Genomic DNA, 21490 nt, shown 5'->3' on the forward strand with positions numbered 1-21490 from the left:
CCTGTAGCCTCACCCTCGTCATCAGTTTCCAGGGGAGTGGAATTCCCTTCCTCACCCCCACTCGCTGAATTGCCTTCTAGAACCTTCACAAACCTCCCTGTCATGCGTGTATGCTCGCCTGAACGAGTGGGGGTGCATGCTTGGTTTGAGGTTGAGGTCCTATGTGCTGGGCATGGTAGACAGGGGGAGGTAACCTTTTAGGACCTTCCCAAGGCTCTTGGGCTGTTCCGGAAGCCTCTGGACTTGCTGGCTTTTCTGGTTCCTCGTCCTTGGGCCTAACTGTCAGTCTTTCATTGGGGAGCATCGTCTCCCACTATTGGCGGATTGGAATATCCTAATGCGGGTGAAGCTGGTGTGAGCACCTCCATTCCTGCATATGGTGGGGGTGGGGCTGATGCATTATTTGCTGTAGTTATTATAGGGTTATCACTCTGGGCGTCTTCAAAGATGGCCCATAACTCTAGTAATATCTCTCTCCTATCTCTCTTTTGACCTGGATATTTCGTTTTTATGTGTCATTTAATATGTTCTATTACGTTAGTGTCAAATGTTCCCTCCTTGGCCCAGGGAAAGCTGTGTGCCTTTGTATGCGAGTGCCATTCTTGGCAAAACCTATCACGTTTCTTTACCTGTGTGGGGAACCGGGTTTTCATGTGTTTTAATTTTGGAATCCATGGGGGATTTTTGTTTGCTCTAATCATAGTGAAAAACGTACGTTGTGCATTCTTACAATTGTACGTACTATGAGCTCAACGCTATTCACAGATGCATCAAACAATTCAACTTGAACAATTCACACAGAAGACAATGCACAGAAAAAAAACACAGAAGAAAATGCATAAGAAGTGTTGCAACAAAGGTAAAAAGAGCAACTTCCAAAAAAACAATATCTGAACGATATCAACTTTTTGCACCAAATATGGTTTGCAAGAAATTACAGCAAACTCATGAAGTATTGAGACATATACAAGACAAATGCAATGTTTAGGACAGTGTCTAATCAACTCTTGTACAAATGCAGTTTGCAATAATAGTAGCACCATAACATCACATGAATATTACACCAACTTAAGAAAGGTGACAGAAAAAATGATTGCTTTGTTCAAAATGTCTTAGCCCTCTCCTAGCACGCGCTATCCTGCAAACAAGTAAAGCTCTGCACGGTACACAGTACTACGTGAGCCTGATAGTCTGCCAATATCTGCTACGGGACAAAGGTAATAGTAACAGATGTGGAAAAAGGAATAACTCGGTAACCAAAGCCCCTCCTGGCCACACCCAAGGTACACCTAGTTCCCCAGGTTGAAATCTTTTTCCCTGACATCTGAATCACACCCTGTATCACACCCAGGTGCCAAGCGTACTATCTGTGTCACCCCCAGTGGAAATAGCGTACCGTCTGTGTTACGCCCAGTGGCCCTAGTGACTAAAACCCCTTACTACTTTCAGATACACCCAGTGCTAAGAAACCAGTGGCGATGAGAAAACATTTTACACTAAAAAATGTGATTTAGGTGCCAATCTAGCTAAAAGAATAGCTTCCTGGGAGTCATCCAGGGATATACAAAAAATATTCACATTTCCTAGTGTGCTGACTATCAAAAAAAGATGACTTCCGCAGGTTCACCTCCGCGGCCACCTTATGACTACTCAGCTAGGACATATAAAACACAAAATATGCCAGATTCTGTCGGCGGCAGGGCACTCAGGTTATCTTTTTACGCAGTTTATCACATGCCAAATGCTTTACTGAGGTTCTGATGTGGTCTCTTACCCTCCGTGATGGCTGCTTCAGGAAGGACCTCCGTCTTGCAGATTCAGCAGAACTTCCAATCAATTGTGGTTTCTTCTCACCTTCCTTGATACACAAAATAAATCCATCCAGGTGGGGGCTCTTTCCTTTGGCTACACTCGGGTTGGAGGTACCAATCAGCTCCTATGTTGGCTCAGCAAAATGTTGCTTGAACATGAAATACCTTCAAAAAAACAAGGGAGAAGAGGCATTTGGCAAAACTGGAACAGTTTGTTTAATAAAACATAGTGGTTGGGAGAAAAGGTACAAGCACAGGGTCGGACAACTGTCTCAATTTACAATTGATCGGTGACTTTTTTATATACAGTTCATCCGAGGCAATAAATGTTTCCAGCGGTCCTTGTTTTGTGAAAAATGCAAGCTGCTGCCCTTGGAGTTATAAATGAATTGTCTAATGGATAAAATAGGTGGGCCTTGACCTTGCGTGGACACAATGTGGCCAGTGGATAACGTATCCAGATGTCCAGCATGGGGAGCGCGTGATCACTGCATGTGCTGTGTTCTGATTGGCTGTGTGTGCCTAACTCACGTGGTATTTGACTTTATGGTGTTTTAGGAGCACGCATACCCCTGCGGCCACGTGTGCTTTATTGGGTCCAATCTCCCTTGTCCATTGTAGTGTTGCTGCGCCTCCCTGTGGGATAGATCTAAAGTTTCCTGAGCATGCATTTGTCTGCCAGCTTTGGGCCACCCCATCTGTGGCCTATCAATCAATAACCTTGGGCCCAGGCATTAATGCCTGCCTGACTGCGTCTTTGTGAGTGGGGGATGAAAGGGAGTTCACAGCGGGCACACTCATTAATAAAGATGCGATTTTGTTCACATAAATGAATGTATCTTTTTTATAACCACGTCAACTTTTTCTATATTAACCGGTTTATAAGTCATTTTAAAATAGAATACAGAGGGAACTTTAGCTTGGTCAGTTCAATACATCAATCAGGCACAGAAAACCATAAGCCAGGAAGGCTGTTAAAATCAGAAAAAATACAGCTATCATTAGATCATATAAATAAACTATGTCTAAACTGTGAAATAAATCATCCGAAAATCAGTAGCAGAATCCCTCGATGTTCAGTAGCCCAACCCCCCCCCCCCACATTCAGGGGTTTATATCCAGGGCTGGACTGGGAACCAAAACCTGCCCTGGCAAAGTGCTTGGCTGGCCCCCGGGCGGGTTGAGGGTGCGGCCGAGCAGTTTGCCAGGGCTGGTTGCGGCCTATTTTGTTACAGGGGCCGATATTGCAGCTATGCTGCAAAAACTGCCCTGTAACCAAACGGATCACTGGGGGCCCAAAATCAGACCCCACCCTGGGGGCCCACTGGGGAACTGCCCGGTGCCTGCTAGGGCCAGTCCGGCCCTGCTTATAGCCATTTCTTTTATATGAAAATATAAACTGCAAAGTCAGCATGGAGTGAGCAAAAGTATGGTGATTATAACAAATGACACTGAAATATTCTAAAATGTAGTATAACCCTCCAATCTTAGCACAATCTGGAGCTGTCAGAACAAACTAGTTACATAAACAACAGAAAACAATCATGAATGTATGCAATAGAGTGTGCTCGCAGGAAGAGCCGTGGAAAGGAACAAAAGGCTTCCTACAGCAAGCTTTCCATTAACCCATTGGCCACGGCGGTAATTCCGCCGTGGCGCTAGGGTGCGGGGGGGCGCGCGGCACCGCCATGCTCGTGACGGAACCAATCTGTCATGAGACGCGGTGGCGCTGTGCTTGTGACGGAATGGTTCCGTCACGGCCCCGCCTGTTCAATAGAACACGCCGCGCAGACGCGGCGGTCGGTCCGTGACGGAACCATTCCGTCACCAGCACAGCCCCACCGTGGCTTGTGACGGAATGGTTCCATCACGAGCTCGCAAGGGGTTAAATAAATTGAACACATGCGGCCACATGCATCAAGTGAATTTGGAGTCGCAAACGGTGCGAATCAGAAAAATCGTCCGTTTGCGATTCCAAATTCACTTTTTGGTATGCATGAAACAATTTTTAAAGAACCGCAATTTTTTGCATTTAAAAAAATGCGATTGCATTTAAGGAATCGCATTTGTGCGATTCCTTAAATGCAATGCATGAATTTTTTTTAAAAATGCGAATTCGGAAATAGGAGGTGCAAATTAACACGAGGTTGACCCTCGTGTTAATTTGCGAAATCTTTCAAAAATGCTCAAAAAAGCATTTTTGAAAGTGTCATGTTACACACACACATGTCCTTTGGACATGTGTGTGTGAAACTTGCACTTAAAAAAAATTTCAAGGGTGCAGGGGGGGGTCCTTTGGACCCCCCTCAGCACCCTTGAAATGCATCAACAAATTGCGATTCGCAAATTAAAAAAATGCAAAAAGGCATTGATTCCTATGGGCCTCTAGGCCCATAGGAATCAATGTAATGCCATTCCTTAATTGCGATTCGCAATTAAGGAATCGCAAATACAGAAAATTAAGAAATCCTATAGGCCCACATGCATCATTGTGTCTTTTTGCATTTCTTAATTTGCGAAAAATAAGGAATCGTAAATTAAGAAATGCAAAATGATATGCATCAATATTTTCGGTATTCTTGTGGGATTCGGTAAAAATCGCATTTTTTACCGAATCCCAAAGAAATACCGATTTCTTAACTTAATTTTCGCAATTTCCATTGATTCCTATGGGCCAAAAGGCCCATAGGAGTCAATGGAAATTGCGAGTGGCACTTAGAAAATTTCATGGGTGCAGGGGGGGGTCCAAAGGACCCCCCCATGCACCCCTGAAATGTACTTTTCAGCATAAGTTACATACACACATGTCCTAAGGACATGTGTGTGTGTAACTTTACAGTTTAAAAAATGCATTTTTGTGCATATTTAATCAATTTCGCAATTTACCACGAAGTTGAACTTCGTGGTAATTTGCACTTCCAATTTTAAAAAAAGAATATTTTTCTACAATGATGCATAGCATTTAAGAAATCGCACAATTGCGATTTCTTAAATGCTAATGCAATTTTAGAAATCGTAAAAAAGATGCGACTTCTAAAATGGCATGATGCATCCCAACAAGCACTTTTGCATTCGCAAACGGCCGATTTTAAGGAATCGCACCGTCTGCGACTGCAAAAATGCTTGATGCATGTGGGCCATAAAGTTTAAAGATTTCTTGATTCATAGGATTTTGCAATTCCTAAATTGCGATTCCTTAATTTTTGCAATTTAGGAATTGCAAAATCCTACAATGATGCATGTGGCCGTTGGATCCGGCAGCCATTTTATAACGATAGCGTTGAGGCCTAACTGAGGCCTAACGTAGCCTAAGCCAGGAAAACACACAAGAATGATTTTGTCTCAATTGCAATAACTTCATATTACGCACATAAAGTCAAATGTTGAAACGAAATTGAATGCACATAAATGATTCAATTGTGGAATAACTTCCACAGTAGTTTAGTAGTTTACTGTGGTTATTGAATTCTTGAATAGTTTGTTCTATTTGTTGTAATGCTTCCAGAGCCCCTGCTCATCACTGCTTCAGTTTTGATTTTGCTTTGAAGCGCTGCGTCCATGGCCTTCTGTCCGCCCCTACTCTCAGGAACCAGGAAGCCCCCTCCACCTCCACCCCCCCTCCTCCCCACCCACCATCTCTATCTCACCATTGTAGCGCCCTGAAGTCGACCTCACTTTTCGCTTCATTTCCAAACACACAGGCAGCTCTTTTCTTTCACTGTTCTTCATCTAATAAATGGTGTTTTGTTTTCTGTTCCCTCAAAGGTGCTCCGTTTCCTGCATTTCGGCCCGTGCACATCCCCGAGGGGTCTCCCTTCTTCATCCCCACCTTGAACATGACGTCAGCCACGGTGATGCGGGTGGGGGGCCCCGCCCCCAGCTGCATCGGAGACCCCCTCATTACTCTGGAGGACGGGGCCGTCTCGACGCAAAGCCCTGCACTCGCTGACCGGGTCCGGAAGGAGCTGTATGACGAGCGCATCGTCATCGATGACGCAACCAGGAGTGATCAAGGCCTCTACACCCTCTGCAACAACTCGTCGGAGCCGGTGCTTGTGGTCGCGCTCATCTTCACTGGTGAGTTTGTGTCTCCGAGTCAGCGTTGAGCATAGGAGCAGCAGGAGGCCATGGACAGGTGGGGCAAGGTTCATGTACACACAGGGCATGTGCAGGTGTGTCAGCCGCACTTACACACAGGGCATGTACAGGTATGTCATCTGCACTTACTCACAAGGCATGTACAGGTACAGGGTCACTTACACACAGGGCATGTGCAGGTGTGTCAGGGTCACTTACACTGGGCACGTACAGGTATGTCAGGGTCACTTACACTGGGCATGTGCAGGTGTGTCAGCCTCACTTACACGCGGGGCATGTACAGGTATGTCATCTGCACTTACTCACAAGGCATGTACAGGTACAGGGTCACTTACACTGGGCACGTACAGGTGTGTCAGGGTCACTTACACTGGGCATGTTCAGGTGTGTCAGGGTCACTTACACTGGGCACGTACAGGTGTGTCAGGGTCACTTACACTGGGCATGTTCAGGTGTGTCAGGGTCACTTACACAGGGAATGTACAGGTATGTCAGGGTCACTTACACACAGGGCATGTACAGGTATGTCAGGGTCACTTACACATAGGGAATGTACATGTATGTCAGGGTCACTTACACATAGGGAATGTACATGTATGTCAGGGTCACTTACACATAGGGAATGTACATGTATGTCAGGGTCACTTACACTGGGCATGTTCAGGTGTGTCAGGGTCACTTACACAGGGAATGTACATGTATGTCATGGTCACTTACACAGGGAATGTACATGTATGTCAGGGTCACTTACACATAGGGAATGTACATGTATGTCAGGGTCACTTACACATAGGGAATGTACATGTATGTCAGGGTCACTTACACATAGGGAATGTACATGTATGTCAGGGTCACTTACACTGGGCACGTACAGGTATGTCAGGGTCACTTACACTGGGCATGTTCAGGTGTGTCAGGGTCACTTACACAGGGAATGTACATGTATGTCAGGGTCACTTACACATAGGGAATGTACATGTATGTCAGGGTCACTTACACAGGGCATGTACAGGTATGTCAGGGTCACTAACACATAGGGAATGTACATGTATGTCAGGGTCACTTACACATAGGGAATGTACATGTATGTCAGGGTCACTTACACATAGAGAATGTACATGTATGTCAGGGTCACTTACACTGGGCACGTACAGGTATGTCAGGGTCACTTACACTGGGCATGTTCAGGTGTGTCAGGGTCACTTACACAGGGAATGTACATGTATGTCAGGGTCACTTACACATAGGGAATGTACATGTATGTCAGGGTCACTTACACAGGGCATGTACAGGTATGTCAGGGTCACTTACACATAGGGAATGTACATGTATGTCAGGGTCACTTACACATAGGGAATGTACATGTATGTCAGGGTCACTTACACTGGGCATGTTCAGGTGTGCCAGGGTCACTTACACAGGGAATGTACATGTATGTCAGGGTCACTTACACATAGGGACTGTACATGTATGTCAGGGTCACTTACACATAGGGAATGTACATGTATGTCAGGGTCACTTACACAGGGCATGTACAGGTATGTCAGGGTCACTTACACATAGGGAATGTACATGTATGTCAGGGTCACTTACACATAGGGAATGTACATGTATGTCAGGGTCACTTACACAGGGAATGTGCATGTATGTCAGGGTCACTTACACATAGGGAATGTACATGTATGTCAGGGTCACTTACACATAGGGAATGTACATGTATGTCAGGGTCACTTACACAGGGCATGTACAGGTATGTCAGGGTCACTTACACATAGGTAATGTACATGTATGTCAGGGTCACTTACACATAGGGAATGTACATGTATGTCAGGGTCACTTACACTGGGCATGTTCAGGTGTGTCAGGGTCACTTACACAGGGAATGTACAGGTATGTCAGGGTCACTTACACAGGGAATGTACATGTATGTCAGGGTCACTTACACATAGGGAATGTACATGTATGTCAGGGTCACTTACACATAGGGAATGTACATGTATGTCAGGGTCACTTACACATAGGGAATGTACATGTATGTCAGGGTCACTTACACTGGGCACGTACAGGTATGTCAGGGTCACTTACACTGGGCATGTTCAGGTGTGTCAGGGTCACTTACACAGGGAATGTACATGTATGTCAGGGTCACTTACACATAGGGAATGTACATGTATGTCAGGGTCACTTACACAGGGCATGTACAGGTATGTCAGGGTCACTTACACATAGGGAATGTACATGTATGTCAGGGTCACTTACACATAGGGAATGTACATGTATGTCAGGGTCACTTACACTGGGCATGTTCAGGTGTGTCAGGGTCACTTACACAGGGAATGTACATGTATGTCAGGGTCACTTACACATAGGGAATGTACATGTATGTCAGGGTCACTTACACATAGGGAATGTACATGTATGTCAGGGTCACTTACACATAGGGAATGTACATGTATGTCAGGGTCACTTACACAGGGCATGTACAGGTATGTCAGGGTCACTTACACATAGGGAATGTACATGTATGTCAGGGTCACTTACACTGGGCATGTTCAGGTGTGTCAGGGTCACTTACACAGGGAATGTACATGTATGTCAGGGTCACTTACACATAGGGAATGTACATGTATGTCAGGGTCACTTACACAGGGCATGTACAGGTATGTCAGGGTCACTTACACATAGGGAATGTACATGTATGTCAGGGTCACTTACACAGGGCATGTACAGGTATGTCAGGGTCACTTACACATAGGGCATGTACAGGTATGTCAGGGTCACTTACACATAGGGAATGTACATGTATGTCAGGGTCACTTACACAGGGCATGTACAGGTATGTCAGGGTCACTTACACATAGGGAATGTACAGGTATGTCAGGGTCACTTACACAGGGCATGTTCAGGTGTGTCAGGGTCACTTACACAGGGAATGTACATGTATGTCAGGGTCACTTACACATAGGGAATGTACATGTATGTCAGGGTCACTTACACAGGGCATGTACAGGTATGTCAGGGTCACTTACACATAGGGAATGCACATGTATGTCAGGGTCACTTACACAGGGCATGTACAGGTATGTCAGGGTCACTTACACATAGGGCATGTACAGGTATGTCAGGGTCACATACACATAGGGAATGTACATGTATGTCAGGGTCACTTACACAGGGCATGTACAGGTATGTCAGGGTCACTTACACATAGGGAATGTACAGGTATGTCAGGGTCACTTACACAGGGCATGTACAGGTATGTGAGGGTCACTTACACAGGGTATGTACAGGTATGTCAGGGTCACTTACACACAGGGCATGTGCAGGTATGTCAGGGTCACTTACACATAGGGAATGTACAGGTATGTCAGGGTCACTTACACAGGGAATGTACATGTATGTCAGGGTCACTTACACATAGGGAATGTACATGTATGTCAGGGTCACTTACACAGGGCATGTACAGGTATGTCAGGGTCACTTACACATAGGGAATGTACAGGTATGTCAGGGTCACTTACACAGGGCATGTACAGGTATGTCAGGGTCACTTACACATAGGGAATGTACATGTATGTCAGGGTCACTTACACAGGGCATGTACAGGTATGTCATCTGCACTTACTCACAAGGCATGTACAGGTACAGGGTCACTTACACTGGGCACGTACAGGTATGTCAGGGTCACTTACACACAGGGAATGTACATGTATGTCAGGGTCACTTACACATAGGGAATGTACATGTATATCAGGGTCACTTACACATAGGGAATGTACATGTATGTCAGGGTCACTTACACATAGGGAATGTACATGTATGTCAGGGTCACTTACACAGGGCATGTACAGGTATGTCAGGGTCACTTACACATAGGGCATGTACAGGTATGTCAGGGTCACTTACACTGGGCATGTTCAGGTGTGTCAGGGTCACTTACACAGGGAATGTACATGTATGTCAGGGTCACTTACACATAGGGAATGTACATGTATGTCAGGGTCACTTACACAGGGCATGTACAGGTATGTCAGGGTCACCTACACATAGGGAATGTACATGTATGTCAGGGTCACTTACACAGGGCATGTACAGGTATGTCAGGGTCACTTACACATAGGGCATGTACAGGTATGTCAGGGTCACTTACACATAGGGAATGTACATGTATGTCAGGGTCACTTACACAGGGCATGTACAGGTATGTCAGGGTCACTTACACATAGGGAATGTACAGGTATGTCAGGGTCACTTACACAGGGCATGTTCAGGTGTGTCAGGGTCACTTACACAGGGAATGTACATGTATGTCAGGGTCACTTACACATAGGGAATGTACATGTATGTCAGGGTCACTTACACGGGGCATGTACAGGTATGTCAGGGTCACTTACACATAGGGAATGTACATGTATGTCAGGGTCACTTACACAGGGCATGTACAGGTATGTCAGGGTCACTTACACATAGGGCATGTACAGGTATGTCAGGGTCACTTACACATAGGGAATGTACATGTATGTCAGGGTCACTTACACAGGGCATGTACAGGTATGTCAGGGTCACTTACACATAGGGAATGTACAGGTATGTCAGGGTCACTTACACAGGGCATGTACAGGTATGTCAGGGTCACTTACACAGGGTATGTACAGGTATGTCAGGGTCACTTACACACAGGGCATGTGCAGGTATGTCAGGGTCACTTACACATAGGGAATGTACAGGTATGTCAGGGTCACTTACACAGGGAATGTACATGTATGTCAGGGTCACTTACACATAGGGAATGTACATGTATGTCAGGGTCACTTACACAGGGCATGTACAGGTATGTCAGGGTCACTTACACATAGGGAATGTACAGGTATGTCAGGGTCACTTACACAGGGCATGTACAGGTATGTCAGGGTCACTTACACATAGGGAATGTACATGTATGTCAGGGTCACTTACACAGGGCATGTACAGGTATGTCAGGGTCACTTACACATAGGGAATGTACAGGTATGTCAGGGTCACTTACACAGGGCATGTACAGGTATGTCAGGGTCACTTACACAGGGTATGTACAGGTATCTCAGGGTCACTTACACACAGGGCATGTGCAGGTATGTCAGGGTAACTTACACATAGGGAATGTACAGGTATGTCAGGGTCACTTACACAGGGATGTACATGTATGTCAGGGTCACTTACACAGGGAATGTACATGTATATCAGGGTCACTTACACATAGGGAATGTACAGGTATGTCAGGGTCACTTACGCAGGGAATGTACATGTATGTCAGGGTCACTTACACAGGGAATGTACATGTATGTCAGGGTCACTTACACAGGGCATCTATAGGTATGTCAGGGTCACTTACACACAGGGAATGTACAGGTGTGTCAGGGTCACTTACACAGGGCAATGTGCAGGTATGTCAGGGTCACTTACACATAGGGATGTACAGGTATGTCAGGGTCACTTACACATAGGGAATGTACAGGTGTGTCAGGGTCACTTACACAGGGCATGTACAGGTATGTCAGGGTCACTTACACTGGGCATGTACAGGTATGTCAGGGTCACTTACACACAGGGCATGTGCAGGTGTGTCAGGGTCACTTACACTGGGCATGTGCAGGTGTGTCAGGGTCACTTACACAGGGTATGTACAGGTATGTCAGGGTCACTTACACAGGGCATGTACAGGTGTGTCAGGGTCACTTACACAGGGCATGTGCAGGGATGTCAGGGTCACTTACACACAGGGAATGTACAGGTATGTCAGGGTTACTTACACCGGGCATGTACAGGTATGTCAGGGTCACTTACACAGGGCATGTGCAGGTATGCCAGGGTCACTTATACATAGGGAATGTACAGGTATGTCAGGGTCACTTACACAGGGCATGTACAGGTATGTCAGGGTCACTTACACACAGGGAATGTACATGTATGTCAGGGTCGCTTACACAGGGCATGTACAGGTATGTCAGGGTCACTTACACAGGGCATGTACAGGTATGTCAGGGTCACTTACACAGGGCATGTACAGGTATGTCAGGGTCACTTACACACAGGGAATGTACATGTATGTCAGGGTCACTTACACAGGGCATGTGCAGGTGTGTCAGGGTCACTTACACAGGGAATGTACATGTATGTCAGGGTCACTTACACAGGGCATGTATAGGTATGTCAGGGTCACTTACACAGGGAATGTACATGTATGTCAGGGTCACTTACACAGGGCATGTATAGGTATGTCAGGGTCACTTACACACAGGGAATGTACAGGTGTGTCAGGGTCACTTACACAGGGCATGTGCAGGTATGTCAGGGTCACTTACACATAGGGAATGTACAGGTATGTCAGGGTTACTTACACCGGGCATGTACAGGTATGTCAGGGTCACTTACACAGGGCATGTACAGGTATGTCAGGGTCACTTACACACAGGGAATGCACATGTATGTCAGGCTCACTTACACAGGGCATGGATAGGTATGTCAGGGTCACTTACACACAGGGAATGTACAGGTGTGTCAGGGTCACTTACACACAGGGAATGTACAGGTATGTCAGGGTCACTTACACAGGGCATGTGCAGGTATGTCAGGGTCACTTACACATAGGGAATGTACAGGTATGTCAGGGTCACTTACACAGGGCATGTACAGGTATGTCAGGGTCACTTACACACAGGGAATGTACAGGTATGTCAGGGTCACTTACACAGGGCATGTGCAGGTATGTCAGGGTCACTTACACACTGAGAATGCACAGGTGTGTCAGGGTCACTTACACACTAGGCATGTACAGGTATGTCATCATGGTATGTATAGGTAGGTCAGGTTCACTTACACACAAGGTATGTATACGTATGTCAGGGTCACTTACACACAGGGAATATACAGGTGTGTCAGGGGCACTTACATACTGGGCATAAACAGGTATGTCATCTTTACTTACACACGGGACTTGTAAAGGTAGGTCAGGTTCACTTACACGCAGGGCATGAACAGGTATATGATCTTCACTTACAAACACTGCATGTACATTTATGTCATCTTCACTTAAAACAGGGCATGTACAGGTATGCCAGGGTCACTTACACACAGGGCTTGTCCAGGTGTGTCAGGGTCACTTCCACATGGGGCATGTACAGGTATGTCAGGTTCACTTACACACAGGACATATGCAGGTATGTCATCTTCACTTACTTACAGGACATGTGCAGGCATGTCATCTTCACTTACGCACGAAGCATGTACAGGTATGTCAGGGTCACTTTCACACAGAGTTTGTACAGGTGTGTCATCTTCACTTACTTACAGGGCATATACAGGTATGTCAATGTCACTTAAAACAGGGCATGCATAGGTATGTCAGAGTCACTTATACACAGGGCTTGTACTGGTATGTCATGGTCACTTAAACACAGGACATGTACATGTGTGTCAGGGTCACTTACATACAGGGGTTGCATAGGTATATTAGGGTCACTTACAGACAGGGCTTGTACCGGTATGCCAGCATCACATACACACAGGACATTTACAGGTGTGTCAGGGTCACTTACAGACAGGACATGCACAGGTATGTCAGAGTCACTTACACATTGGCCATGTACAGGTGTTTCAGGGTCACTTACATACTGGGCATATACAGGTATGTCAGGGTCACTTCCACACAGGGCATGTATACGTAGGTAAAGTACACTTACACACGAGGTATGTACAGGTATGTGAGGGTCACTTACACACAGGGCTTGTGCATGTATGGCAGCATCACTGACACACTTGATATGTTCAGGTATATCATCTTCACTTACACGCAGGGCATGTACAGGTATGTCATCTTCACTTACATGCAGGCCATGTACAGGTATGTCATCTTCACTTACACACAGGGCATGAACAGGTATGTGATCTTCACTTACAAACACGGCATGTATAGGGAAGCCAGGGTCACTTAAACACAGGGCAGGTACAGGTGTCATCTTTACTCACACACAGGACATGTAACGATATGTCATCTTCACTGAGTCACAGGGCATGCACAAGTATATCATCTTCACTTACACACAGGACGTGTTCAGGTATGTCAGGGTCACTTACGCACAGGACATGCACAGGTATGTCAGGGTTACTTACACAAGGGGCATGTACAGGTATGTCAGGGTCACTTACACACTGGGCATGTACAGGTATGTCAGGGTCACTTACACACTGGGCATGTACAGGTATGTCAGGGTCACTTACACACGGGGCATGTACAGGTATGTCAGGGTCACTTACACACGGGGCATATACAGGTATGTCAGGGTCACTTACACACGGGGCATATACAGGTATGTCAGGGTCACTTACACACGGGGCATATACAGGTATGTCAGGGTCACTTACACACGGGGCATATACAGGTATGTCAGGGTCACTTACACACGGGGCATATACAGGTATGTCAGGGTCACTTACACACAGGGAATGTACAGGTAGGTCAGGTTAACTTACACACACAAGGCATGTACAGGTATGTCACCTTCACTTACACATGAGGCATGTACAGGTAAGTCAGGGTCACTTATACACAGGGCATGTGCAGGTATGTCAGGGTCACTTACACATAGGGCTTGCACAGGTATGTCAGTCACTTACACACAGGGCTTGTACATGTATGTCAGGGTCACTTACACACAGGACATGTACAGGTAGGTCAGGTTAACTTACACACACAAGGCATGTACAGGTAAGTCAGGGTCACTTATACACAGGGCATGTACAGTTATGTCAGGGTCACTTACACATAGGGCACATACAGGTAGGTCAGGTTAACTTACACACACAAGGCATGTACAGGTATGCCGGGGTCACTTACACACAGGGCTTGCACAGGTATGTCAGTCACTTACACACAGGGCTTGTAAATGTATGTCAGGGTCACTTACACACAGGACATGTACAGGTGTGTCAGGTTCACTTACGCACAGGACATGCACAGGTATGTCAGGGTCACTTACACACAGGACGTGTTCAGGTATGTCAGGGTCACTTACACACAGGGCATGTACAGGTATGTTAGGGTCCCTTACACATAGGGAATGTACAGGTGTGTCAGGGTCACTTAAATACTGGGCATATACAGGTATGTCATCTTCACTTACACACAGGGCATGTATAGGTAGGTCAGGCTCACTTAGACACGAGGTTTGTACAGGTATGTGAGGGTCACTTACACACAGGGCTTGTGCATTTATGGCAACATCACTTACGCACTTGACACGTTCAGGTATATCATCTTCACATACACACAGGGCATTTACAGGTATGTCATCTTCACTTACACATAGCGCATGTATAGGTGTGTTTCATCTTGACTTACAAACAGAGCATGTACAGGTGTTTCAGGGTCATTTACACAGGGTGCATGTACAGGCATGTTATCTTCACTTCAAACATAGCTTTTATCAGTTTCTACCATATTGCTCCTGTTGCACCTCCCAGACAGCAGGAACAAACCACCATCCTGTAAGCTTCAAAAACTCTATTGTATTTTCAATTGTAGACCCTTCCCCAGTCTCGACCGCTGATTACACTCATGTTCCCCTGCGTTCACGTTCGACTCACCACAGCAGCCTCCTGTGCAATGACCAATGCCCGCCAGCGCTTTCAACTCACCTCTGACTCACCGCCGGGGTCTCCCTTGAAATTGCCCACAAGCTGGTGCAGCGCTGCAACCGATTCTGAGTTCGAACGCACGTCAGTAAACCTGGCCCCTGCCAATATCCCAGCTGCCTTTGTGCAATCTAGCCGCCTTTGTGCCCTCTGTTTTCAAACCCCAGTACCAAGGGTTTCTCCGTGTCGGCACTCTCACTGTACAAAATTACACTGCCAACGGTGCCCCGACGTATTTGCTGACCCAGACAGTCTTACATTACCCTACAACTGCAATGACACAAATCTCCATTTCCACTGCGATTTTTCTTCCATTGGTTCTGTTGTAATTACTGTCGATGCCCAACATGAAGTGATGCAAGGCCTCCTCGAAAAATCACGAACCATGTTGTATCGGGCTGGTCTCATCCTCACATTTTATAGATATGGAAGCGTTAAACACATTGCTACATCCAGCAATTGTCCAGCTATAAGGGTAAATTGTTATGAATGTCAAAAAGAAGAACACTTTGTGAGAATAAGTAAACGTGGAGGTGGAAACAAGTCAAATTCTGTCAATATAATAAATCAAGTTAGTAATAGTGGGCAATGTGAGGAAAAGTCATCAGACTCTGAAGATGATGAGGAAGTTTTAATGTTGCACAATTCTGTAAGTGGGAATTGTCGAGAGCTAACGACAAATACTGTCTTCCCAAATGTCAGGTGAATATTTGTGGAATGGATATATGGATGTGTGCTGCTTCGTGTCCTCCGTATACATTGATCAACAAGGAGATTTGTGAAAAACTAGGTTGTGTGAGTCTAAGCAAGACTTACATTGAACCTGAAGGGTACTGCGGGGGCAAGTTACCTATCATAGGATGTTTCCAAGCTAAGGTTGGATTCAAAGATAGACGTACGGTATGTACGGTGTATGTGGTAGAAAAAGGAAGGTTATTACTAGGATGGAGGGATCAGCATGCACTAGGAATAAAGTTAGATTCCAATGGAAAAGAACAGGTATTACTTACAGCGAATCATCCTGTGACTACATGGGCATGTGAATTTCCTATACGATTTGAACAGGAACTAGGTTGTTTAAAAAAGAATTGTACATAAGATTTTTTTGATAGAAAATGTTACTCCTGTAGTGCATAAGGTGAGAAGTGTGCCTTTGGCTTTGAGAGCTTCATTGTGGGATGAATTGGAAAGATTGTGTAAAAATCACATCATTGAATCAATTGAATCATCAGATTGGTTGATTCCTATTATTATAGTACGCAGGCTGAATGGAATAATTAGGATGTGTGTAGACTTGAGGGATTTAAATAACAACATTTGGGTAGATCAACATCATTTGCCAAATATGGAAGAATTAAAGTCTGGCGTAACAAGTGGACAGTATTTCTCCACAATTTACTTGTCCAGTGCTTACCAGCAGGTATTGTTGCACAATGATTTTCACCATTTAACCTAATTTGTTACACTTGAAGGAGCATATTGTTTTATCAGGATGCCTTTTGGTTTGGTGTCCGCTTCCGCTGTGTTGTAGCATTTGATGTATAAATTGCTGGGAGAATTACATCAAGTCAGATTTTTCCAAGATGATTTTTTGGGGCAATGACAAACATGAACATGATGAAGCCTTAAGACAAGTTTGGAAAAATTAAATGATGCAGGTTGAACAGTAGAATTACACAAATGTAGATTTGCAGTACAAGAGGTGAAGTACTTGAGACACACTCTCTCATCCCAAGGAATTAAGCCTAAGTAAAAATTAGTGGAAGCCATTGAAAATGCTCTACTCTAAGTACATTAGACAAATACCAGTTGTGGTCATACCTATGTTTGGCAGAATTTTATGCGAAATTTGTCGAATCACTTTACTGATAAGGTACAACCAATGAGGGAGATAATGAGAAAAGGTAATACATTCATTTGGTTCGCAGTTTGTCAAAAACGCCTTTTGTGAAATGAAGGAATGCATAAGTAAAGCTGTACCGTTATTCCCATTTAACACCCAAGATCAATCCAATAATTGCAACGGATGCCAGCATGCATGGTTTGGGGCTGTACTTATGCAGAGGAGGCAAAATTGCCATTAAGGACTAATTGCATTTGCTTCTAAAACATTCAAGGGAGCTGAGTTACATTAGTCAACTATTGAGAAGCAGATAATGGTCTGTTTGGTGGGGCATTCTGCATTTTAGATATTTTTGTGTGGGGCACAGAGTTCGAACTATGGACTGATCACAAACCTTTAATCGATGAATTTTCAACCAATGGTGCAGGAAATGAAACTCCACACATAGCAAAGTGGTTATTCAGGTTACAAGAGCATACATTTACAGTGAAAGATATTCAAAGTGCAAAACATGTGAATACTGATTTTTTTATCATGCCTATCATTACAAGGGGATTTTAATGAGATCGAAGAGGATTGGATGATTGTTGATATAGAGAATGTGAGTTTTAAAGCAATTTCAGAGCAAGAATGTTAGGTTGAAATTGAAAAAGATGAGATTTGTCAGGAAATCATTAAACGTTTGCCCATTGGTTAGAATACTCAGTGGGACAAGGAGGATGTATTGACAAGTTATAAGTATGTCTGGTCTGAATTATCTTGTATTGATGGTCTTTTACGAAGGGGAGACAAATTAAGTGTACCTAAGAAGTTGCATGGTAAATTACTAGATGCTTTGCATGAAGGTCATGGTGGTATGTCAGTCATGAAGTGTAAAGTGCAATTGGACTTTTGGTGTCTAGGAGTAGATCGTGAGATGCAAAGATGGGTGAGAGGGTCTCCCATGTCACATACTGTAGTAGGGATGCCTGTAAAAGCTATGGAGTTACCAAAAGATGCATGGCAAAGGGTAGGAATAGATGTCAGTGGACCATTTGAGATAGTGGACAGAGAGAAGACATTTGCCATAGTATTAATGAATTATTCTTTCAAATGGCCGGAGATCACGTTTGTTAGGGAGGTGAAAGCTAAGGTGGTGATTGAATTTTGCAAAGAAGGATTCTGAAGAGAAGGATGTTCAGAAGAGTTGATGTCAGATAATAGTCTGCAATTTGTAGCTAAATAATTTGAGGAGTGTATCTGGCTCAAAGTGGAATTATGCATAAGAGAACTGCTGTATATTACCCACAGGAAATGGTCTTGTTGAACGATTTAATAGGGTGATAGCAGAGAATATACACCTGTCCCTACAGAGGGGGTTTGATTGGTACGACAACATTTAAAAGTTGGTGTGGAATTATAGAACAACTCCACATTTTACTACTGAGGAACCCCCATTTGTGTTATTGAAGGGCAGTTAAGCATGTACAGCGGCTGTTATGGCATGGCTGAATAAGGGCACAGTGGTAAAGGTGGATGATGAAACGATGAAAGAACGTGTGCATAGTAAGCAGTGGAGGTATGGATTAGCAATTGGAGTAGCTGTGGAGAGTTCCTCAAAAAGTGAATTTGGGGATTTTGTCAGAGTGAGACAATTTCATATACCAAGGAAGGGAGAATCAAAATGGTCAGAGCCCAAAAAGGTGCAAGAGGTACTGAGGTTTTCTCTCATTATCAACGATGGAAAAAGGTGCAATATAAGGAATGTGGTCAAGTGTGAGGAGGCTGAAGTTAAAGTCAGGTTTAAAACATAAGGGAGAGGAAATAAAATATGGAGGACGTGGTTTTTCAAAGGTGAAACATGCAGAGATGAAATGGAAGAATGAGAAAAGAAAGGATGGCAGTATAACTATGTCAGGTTTGAAGATGTATGGTAGAAAACAGGTGCGTCAAAGAATAGCTCCTAGACATTTCAAGGACTATGTATACAGTAATGTGCTATACATTTTTATCCTTTATGACTAATTAGCAAGTATAGGTTACCAAGGATTAGTTTGCATATTGTGTTGAATGTGCACCTAGTTAAAGGATATAAGAAACAAACAGAAAAAAGCCTTTGTGAAGGTTGTCTGGGCAGTGATGTAGTAAAGAGTGGTGTGGATGCGGGGACAGATTCATGTAAAAAACAGTCAGTGCTACCTGCCTAGTTCACGGTCTGGTTGCTGTCTTGTAAAATACTGTTATCATTCATCAATTTTTGTGAGGCCATTCTTTAAGGAAGAAGATGTTTAAGGTGAAGGAGGTAATGAAAGAAGCCAGTGTAGGCACTACTATGTTTGGTGCATGTTTTCGTAGGGTGCCTTCAAAGCTTTCTTCCTAGGGGGAGGTCAGCAGGATATCCTTAAAGCTGTGGATTGGCCCAATGAAAGTATGTGTAAAAGCTGCTATTTTAGACCTGTTACAAGTGCAATTGACAATGTGTTAAATGCACTTTAAACTTGCGTAATATTAGCCTCCGTGTCATGCCATAAAATGTAGATTTTTCACAGCCTGGTGGGCAGAAAATCTGGATTTTATTAAAGACATGGAGGCCAAGATTATCCCTCCACAAAGATAACCCCCCTGGCAGAGTAAATGTTAATACATTTGTTTTTTATTATATTTTTCAGAGTAAGAAATATTTGGTGATGAACACTCTCTCGTTTGGAAGTTCAAGATATTAGAAGTTAACTTGTTCCCAATGCCAAAGAAGAGAGAAGACTACGTTTTGGAGGATTTTATAACCCGTTTGAATGTTATTGAAGTTCTAGATTCTTCAGTTGTTGCTGCTGTGAGCTGGCAATAAAGGAGATTTGCATAATCTTAGCTTCTGTCTCTTTAATAAAAACCAGGCTGTATAAAATCAAGATTGTTCATTAACATGCTCCGGTTACAATCATTTTTATAAGTCTTTTTTCACTCTAATGCTTTCAAACACAGATTGTCAGTGGGCATGCAACCTACGGTTTCTTTGAAAGGGGGGAGGATGTCAATTTACCCCTCAGAGTACAACGTTATCTCACTTTGCAGTCAACAGTTGATGCCACCCAATTCCAGTCAGAACTATTCCACCCACCACTACTAGATAGCACGTGATGGATGGGAATTAACCTAGATGAGAAACAGGAATGGGATTAAATATAGAGCGAGACACTGCTATGCTTCAGGGCTTGGTCGCTCCTGTAGTCGGGCCACCTCCCGGCCTGCCTCTTGTGCTTCTTGTGCTCTTCTCAAGAAAGTGATCTGCTGTGTGTGTTCTGTCCCTTGAAAGGATAATCAACAGGTTAGTAACAATTTACCCGTTAGTAACAATGTATACCTTTTTATATCTATTTACAATTCCTAGTGGATTACATCAGGGTTTACGCCCTTATGGTGTTGTGTTACCCTGGTGCGTGATCTTCCCTGTTAAAGACTTTTTTTTAAAATATCCTAAACATAACAACAAAGATGGGTTCCTTAAAATATAGAGTGTCATTGTTACATTGTTTTTGCTGCCTCGCTTGGTCTTCAGGACATAAATCTACCACTCTCTAGGTTCGACCTGTAAAACAATTTGTGAGCACAACATTAGAATGAATTTAAAAAATATATATTTATTGATTTTTATTAGGCAGAACACAATACAGAATATTTTCTCGAAGAACAGTGAGAGGAATATGAATGTGGCCACAGAACAAGACAAATATGTATCATAGAAGTTGTCGCAATGGATGATGGGACACTTGTTCTAGCAGGAAGACATAGGACAATGGATGTGTTGGTCTGTGATGGATCTTTGAAATGGTCTGAGTTCCTAAATGTGATAGTGAGTCATTTCAAAGGGGGTGGGATGGAAGGATCAGAGCTCTTAGAGAGCAGGGGGTCCGGGCTAAGGATCCCGCACATGGGACAAAAGAAAGGTAATGCAGCACCCAAGCGATGCAAATCACGTGATATAGGTGGACTTTAGTAACAAAACAGAGTATGAATGATTGATGAACCTTAGCTTGGGCGGGAGGACGAAGGGTGTGTTGTCGTGTGAGGAAATGTCGAGTGGGAAGAGGGGGGT

The 21490-nt window shown here is 44.2% G+C and overlaps 1 protein-coding gene across 1 annotated transcript in view; it reads left to right on the plus strand.

Moving 5' to 3' along the window:
- LOC144752897 (uncharacterized) overlaps nt 1-20260 on the plus strand; it is a 58391-nt gene extending 38131 nt beyond the window's left edge. The window contains exons 2-3 of the mRNA XM_078640722.1: nt 5577-5888; nt 20070-20260. Of these exons, the coding sequence (XP_078496848.1) occupies nt 5577-5888; nt 20070-20074 (317 nt within the window). The 3' untranslated portion in view covers nt 20075-20260. The remainder of the gene's footprint in view (nt 1-5576; nt 5889-20069) is intronic.
- The last annotated feature ends 1230 nt before the right edge of the window (nt 20261-21490 follow it).

The sequence above is a fragment of the Lissotriton helveticus genome, chromosome 5_1, assembly GCF_964261635.1.
Source record: "Lissotriton helveticus chromosome 5_1, aLisHel1.1, whole genome shotgun sequence".
In the NCBI taxonomy this organism is placed as follows: Eukaryota; Metazoa; Chordata; class Amphibia; order Caudata; family Salamandridae; genus Lissotriton; species Lissotriton helveticus.